Raw genomic sequence first — 7,279 nt, forward strand, 5'->3', positions numbered from 1 at the left:
CTATTCTAATTCTACTCGTATAATTCATTTCGCGTGCTTAAATAGTTGTACTCGTATTTATTAAACCAAGTAAGGATTAGTCAAAGTATGATGGTGATGACTCATCTATGGTAAGTCGTTGGGACTTGGGATAAGTATGGTCATCCGCAACTATGTTTATTTTTAAAGGCAATTGTGGATTACGTGTTACGGGAAAATATTAATTACTCCGTAGAAACAACTACATTTAATACTCTAACCCACTATTTTAAATTCGATCTTGCTAACGAGTGTCCCGGGGCGTTAGTTAAGGATAAACTAGCTTTTTGACCCGTTCAATGCTCGGGTTGTTACTTGAGTTAATTATTTTCATATGTAGGAAGATTGTTTCATTTCTATAACTTAAAAGAAAAAAAAAGAGAGGGTAAAACCGTGAAAGAAGATGAAGAAATTTAGTTAGATATATACATGTGAAGACCGTGAGATATAAAATGACATTTTATTTTAAATTATATTTAAAGTTTAGGAAATGAAAAGATAATTTTTATTATAATTTATATGTAATGTGTATTAATTAAAACATTATTTTATTATGGTGAAATGAAACACTTCATTTTCTTACTTGAATTTGCAAGTTAATGCATAAAGACTTAAACATAAATATTAAGGGAGATGCATGACATGTGGCATATGGGGTGATGAGTGACTTGTGAATTGTGATGCCATGTGTCATATGAAAAATTTGTGGTTTGTGTTTTTAAATATTAAGTATAGATTATATTGGTTGAAATGGTATTAAGTTAGGAATTCATGACAAAATCACGCGTCGTTCGGTGTAATTAATGTTAATTTTACTCTAATATTTGCACTTTAATTCTCTTATTTAACTCCCCGGGGGCGCTCATTAGCTTTTAATTCTATAAGTGGAATCACTTAATAATTTTTGATAATCCGTTGGCAGGTTATACTTGGTTTGTTTACCTATAAATACCCTAGTTCAGCATAGTGTCACATATATGATTCATAATAACCCTTGAGAATCAAAAACTTAAGATACCTTTTTTTTTTTTTTTTTATGTGTGTTTATATTAAAGAGCCACAAAGGAAAGGTGTGAGAATCAACCTCAAGATCTCCTGAAACCCGAAAAAAAGCTCTTATCATTTGATCTATCCCTCACTCTCAAACAATTAAGATACTCTTGTTGGTATTACATACACAACAATAATAATGTTGTCCCTTTGTATTACCATCATTGTATTCTTCCTTAGCCTAATGGCTTCATTGAGATCACTTATGCAACTTCTTAAACAAAAAATTATGAGTATGCCCTCATCAAAATCATTGAATACGCCAAAATTACCTCCTAGCCCACCAAAATTACCCATCATAGGACATCTTCACTTAGTAGGGAGCCTCCCACATCGTAGCTTTCAAAACTTAGCCAAAAAATATGGACCTATCATGCACTTAAAGCTTGGCTCCAAGCACGTCATTGTGATCTCCTCGCCACAAATGGCGGAGCGCCTTCTTAGGAATCACGATGTACTTTGTGCAAAGAGGCCTATGTCCGAGGTTTCTCATGACCTTTCATATAATTCTAAGGGAATTATTTTCACACCATATAGTTCATATTGGAAAAATGCGAGAAAATTATGTGTCATGGAGCTTATGAGTGCTTCAAAAATTAAGTCGTTCGCATGGTTAAGGGAGGAGGAATTAGGTAAACTAATGACTTCATTGAAGGCTGCTTCGGAAGCTAATCAAGCCGTAGATATTGGCGCTAGTGTTGGTGGTGTCCTCGAGGAGTTGATATATAGAATGTTGTATGGAGCTCCCAAGAATGATTTGGCTCTTAGAGCTACTGTCCTTGAGGCTTTGAGACTGTCAGGAACCCTAAATATTGCTGACTTTTTGCCTTTCCTTGCACCATTTGATCCTCAGGTTTGTTTCAAGCATTGTCTCTTTTTTTTTTTTCTTTTTTTGGTTCCTTATCCGGTTCATCCTTTGGGCTAATCCGGATTCATGGATAAGTTCTTGGTAGTTAGGTCAAACACTAGATGCACTTAATGTTTTACTGGTTAATTTAAATACATGTTATAGTCTCTAAACTAAGAAAATGGTTAAATTTTATCCACCTCATATTTTTTAAACTAAATAAAGTTAACTAATTTACTTAATCAAAAGCTTACATCTACAATAGAAGACAAAACTAAAAAAAAATGCATATTAAATAAGATCAAATATAATTCTACTATGATAACACAACAATTGTTATATTGAAATGTTACACATTCGGAAACAATTAATTAATGCATTAGATATAGTAGAGTTTTTTTTTTTTTTTTTTTTTTTTTTTTTTTTTTTTTTTATATATATATATATATAAATAATGTTAATTATAAATCAAATCATATTTTAATTATTACTTATGTTATAATAAGTAGATGCCCATGCATGTTTTCCTATACAATTTAAATAAATCAAGCACGACTTGGGGCATTATGTGTATTAACTATTATGGAATTATCAGGGGCTAAAAAGACGCATCAAAAAACTTATGAAGATTGTGGATGATGTCTTGGAGAAAATCATCTGCAACCATGAAGATGAAGCAAAAAAGGAGCAACGAACTCATAGAGATCTGGTAGATGTAATGTTGTCATTGATGAACAACAACGACAATACAAAAGCATCATATGACATTCAAAGAGATGGTATAAAAGCCATTTTAATAGACCTAGTTGTGCCAGCAATTGATAGTGCTACCAACATAGTTAAGTGGGCACTAGCATCTCTATTAAAGCATCCAGAGAAAATGATAAAATTGCAACAAGAGATAGAAAGTGTTGTAGGAAAAAATAAAATGGTGGAGGAGAAAGATGTGCCAAATTTCAAATACTTGGACGTAGTTATTAAAGAAATCTTTCGTCTATATCCAATCATTTTTGCTCCACATGAAGCCATGCAAGAAATTACATTCGATGGGTATTATATTCCTAAAGGCTCACAGATTTTCTTAAATGCATGGGCGATTGGTAGAGATCCAACGATATGGTCAAATAATTATGAAGAATTTCACCCAGAAAGATTTTTGGTTAACGATGTTGATATAATTAGTGGACAAGATTTTTGCCTTGCACCCTTTGGATTTGGTCGAAGGAGATGTCCTGGTACGCAACTTGGTCTACTAAATGTTAAGCTAATATTGTCTACATTGGTGCATTCCTTTGATTGGCACATGCCTGATAATACTTCTTTCAACAATTTAGTCATGCAAGAGAAGTTTGGCCTTGTCATGTCCATGGCAAACAACTTGGCACTTATTCCTAAATATCGCCTCAATGTTTGAGTCTTTGTTTAAAGCTTTGGCACCTCTATTTTTTTTTTTTTTTTTTTTTTTTTTTTGATTTGGGACTTCATATATAGTGTAAGATTTTATTTTATTTTAATTTTTTTTATGTGCTCTATAGCCAATATAGTGTTAGATGGTATGTGTAATGCTTTGTAAAATATAAGTACTAGTTTTATATGCATGCGATGCGAAATAATATTTGTTGTTTTACACAACTTTTGTGTTGACTAATTTTTTCGAATCACATAATTTCTTTATTGTTAAATTTTGTTCAGGATTGCTTTATATTTTTGTATTTGTATTTTTAGAAATAAATTTATCTAAACTAATCTTTTTTTTTTCTTTTTTTTTTTTTTACTTTTTGATTGTTTTCTTTAATTTTTAGAATTGTGGGTTTTTTTCGTCTATTATGACTTATTATCCTCCTAGTCTTATATATGTGATGAAAAAAAGAATTAATAGAAGAAAGCATGTGTTTAAATATAGAAGTAGTGAAGAAAAATAAACCACACGTCAAATTTTAAATGTACAAAGCGCCAACTTTTCATTGGTGGCATGAAATGTAAATGTGTAATATATATTTGATGCATAATTGAAACTTAAATTTTAGCTAGGCAGTAAGATTGCAAAAATAGTGCTAATTCTCTTGGTAAAATATTGTTGATTCTTTTTTTTTTTGGAAAATTTTCGTACTTGTAGTTACATGTGATCTTAGATTGACTTGCAATTATCATTTGCATTGATTTGTAAATAACATTAGCAATTAACATTTTCTTATGTGATTTTGTTTGATGCGTTATTTACCTAAGGTTTGTAGGGCTTATTTAGAAATTGTAGTTGTAATTAATTGAAGCGAAAAAGGGAAGAATTATCTTTTTATATGGATACAATGACCTTATGTTTTGGCTTATATAATAGAGATGTGTCGTGCAATGTGAACAATAATTAGGTATAATATAAATAAAGTGAAATTTCATTAGCGAAGTTTTCTCTATCTTCTATATATTGTAAAATAGTATGTGCTAGTTATAATGAGTTTAATCTTTGGTTTGCATTCTTATTTTGTAAACTCTAAGGTTATATAATGTTACGATCATACAATCAACAAAATTAACAGTATGAAATGCTTTGACATTTGTTTGACTCTAGTTAATTTGTTTGAATCTACCACACTTGCTTTTGACTCAAGATACTTTGCTTGAATTCGTTTCACTTCCTTTTGATTCAATTGCTTTGTTTGAATGTATTTCACTTTAGTTTCATTGTAGTTTTCTGTTTTCAAATCCTTTTGACTTCTACTGGAATCAAAATGATTTGTTTGAATCCGTTTTACTTCCATTTGAATAAAAAAGCTTTGTTTGAGTACGTTTTACTTCCATTATATTCAAAATGATTGTTAGAATTTGTTTGACTAGTTTTTGATTCAAAATGCTTTGTTTGAATAGGTTTGACATCTGTTTGACTCTAGTGAATTGCTTTGTTTGAATCCATCGATCACACTTGTTTTTGATTAAAGATACTTTGTTTGAATTCCTTTCACTTCTATTTGATTCGATTTGTTTGAATGTGTTTCACTTATGTTTGATTGGAGTTGCTTTGATAGAATCCATTTTACTTCTACTTGAATCATAATAATTTGCTGAAATCTGGAAGCTTTGTTTGGATACATTTTACTACCTTTTCATTCAAAACTAGTTTTAGGCTCAAGCGATGCCCTGAGTTACTACATAATTCCATGATTATTGAAATCTTTATTTATATTTAATTTAAATAGAATGACAAATAATATGACAATAACTTAGTGACTAATAACACTATATTTTTAAAACTTAAGGTTGTGGGTTCAAATCTTATACCAAACTATATTATTAAGTACGTAATGAAAGACTTGATTGATTGAATAAGATGTCACGTGGCACCTAAACTTCTTTAGAAATGCCTTTTAATATATAATACATATGATTGTTTGAATCCGTTTGACTAGTTTTTGATTCAAAATGCTTTTTTTTAATTAGTTTGACTTCTGTTGACTGTAGTTGCTTTATTTGTTTCAATCCATTACACTTGCCTTTAATTCAAGATACTTTATAGGTGACTTCAATGAACAACAAAAGCTGAATGAGGCATAGGTTAAAGACCACTGAAAATGGTGTAATCAGTTAATTTATATATAAAATCTATTAGTAAATGTATAATTAATTTACCATTTTCAAACTTTTATTTATGTTGAATAAAAATAATCATGTCATTATTAGTTTTGGCGGGTTATTTTTTTATGAGAGGCTGACAAGTTATAGTTACTAGATTAGCTCTTGTGTGATGCACAGATATGATAAAAAGAATTTATAATTGTGTAAATTTTCAAGTCATATTATCACTCAAAATATGTAAAATCTTTGTATTAACATAAAATAAACTACTAAAATTAAAATAATATAAATCATATCTTCAACAAAATTTAGTGGACTTTGAAATAATAAGACGAAGTATTCACATATACAGGGTTAATATTTGCAATCCTTAAGATTAGCTATATGTAACTTAAGATAATGTATTGTATAAAATTATAAAGGTACTTACTATGTACTTAAGAAATGTTTTAGCGGGGAAAAAAATGAAGGAGAAACTGACACGTGTACAATTGGGGAAAGAGATGTGTCATCATTTGTTATTTTAATATAGTTATTGATTATAGATTTAAGTTTGAAGCATGTACTAAAAGACTATATATTCGTTGAATTTGGCAATTTGCATGTGAAAGCAACCATTTACTCATTCTAAAACACAGTACATGTACATCAGAATGATCGGAGTAAATTAAATAAGCAAAATAAAACATATAATAAAATAAAATAATAACAAAAGCTTGCAAAGACTTTAATTTTAAATGACTAATTCAAAGTCTTTAGGAACATTTGTTGGTTACCAGTAGCTTTGGATTCTAATAAAGTAGAAAAGTGCTTGTTAGTGGATTAATATTTTATGCAGTGAATTATGATGTGGGAACGTGGGATTATGTTTCCCATTTATTTAGCTAATTCGTTAGTTTTCTACAATAATTGATGTATTTTTCTTATTATGATGTGGGAGCGTGGGATTGAAACCATAATCAAATTCAGGGCCGTCCCAACTATTATGGAGGCCCTATGCAATTGAGATACATTTGGCCCTCCCCCCTCCACCCCCCCCCCCCTTTTAGTAATGTATAATAATATTGCCTTTTTTTTTATTAAAAGTTTCGCTATGATTTATTTGTTGAAAAGGTAGAATAAAAAAATATATGTAGTTTTTGTAATACTATTGAAGAGATCAAAATATGTTGAAAAGCAAAAATAAAAATAAGTTATAAAAGTATTTATGGGTTATTGTAAAGAGGAGAGAGAATGGTAATATTTTCTAAAAATGAAATTGAGTCAAGGGACCATTATTGGGGATAAAAATATAAATATTGTTACAATCTTCCAAAATATAGGAATGGAATTAAAAAAAAAAAACTAAAATGAAAAGTAAAGCACAGACAAAGTATTTGAAAATCGAAAGAATATCCAAACCTTTAAATTATAAAATTAAAATTAAAATTAAGATTGAGAAAAGTTAAAAAAAAAAATTAAAAAATAAAAAAAGTACATAAGAAGGCTCGAACCGCGTATCTACAAGACTTAGTATCACCATACTTACCACTAAGCCACAACAATAACACTAGAAATTTGTACAACAATTTTGTATATAATTGTAAACTTTGAGGCCCCAAGCGATTTTGGGCCCTGTGCGGTTGCGCATGCCGCACACCCTAAGGGCCGGCCCTGATCAAATTGAATTTTATGAAGAAACTTATACATTGAAGTCAAAATTGTAGATTAAAAATAAAAATAATAAAATAATTGATGACATTATATTCCCTCCGTATTTTAATAAGTATTACACTAAGGTTGGGATGTCTAAGGTTG

At 29.7% G+C, this 7,279-nt stretch overlaps 1 protein-coding gene across 1 annotated transcript; it reads left to right on the top strand.

Moving 5' to 3' along the window:
* Positions 1-1,050: 1,050 nt before the first annotated feature.
* On the top strand, positions 1,051-3,348 carry LOC110720837 (cytochrome P450 CYP736A12-like). Its single transcript, XM_021899896.1, has 2 exons — positions 1,051-1,921; positions 2,511-3,348. The coding sequence occupies exons 1-2, from the start codon at positions 1,208-1,210 to the stop codon at positions 3,327-3,329; spliced, it is 1,533 nt and encodes a 510-aa protein (XP_021755588.1). The 5' UTR covers positions 1,051-1,207; the 3' UTR covers positions 3,330-3,348.
* The last annotated feature ends 3,931 nt before the right edge of the window (positions 3,349-7,279 follow it).

Source organism: Chenopodium quinoa, unplaced genomic scaffold (assembly GCF_001683475.1).
Source record: "Chenopodium quinoa cultivar QQ74 unplaced genomic scaffold, ASM168347v1, whole genome shotgun sequence".
Taxonomy (NCBI): domain Eukaryota; kingdom Viridiplantae; phylum Streptophyta; class Magnoliopsida; order Caryophyllales; family Amaranthaceae; genus Chenopodium; species Chenopodium quinoa.

Bases quoted from the DNA above. Each gene is read 5' to 3' on its own strand.
- LOC110720837 (XM_021899896.1), top strand. From the start codon at position 1,208: ATGTTGTCCCTTTGTATTACCATCATTGTATTCTTCCTTAGCCTAATG. The intron at 1,922-2,510 runs GTTTGTTTCAAG...TGGAATTATCAG, and splicing joins TTGCACCATTTGATCCTCAG to GGGCTAAAAAGACGCATCAA.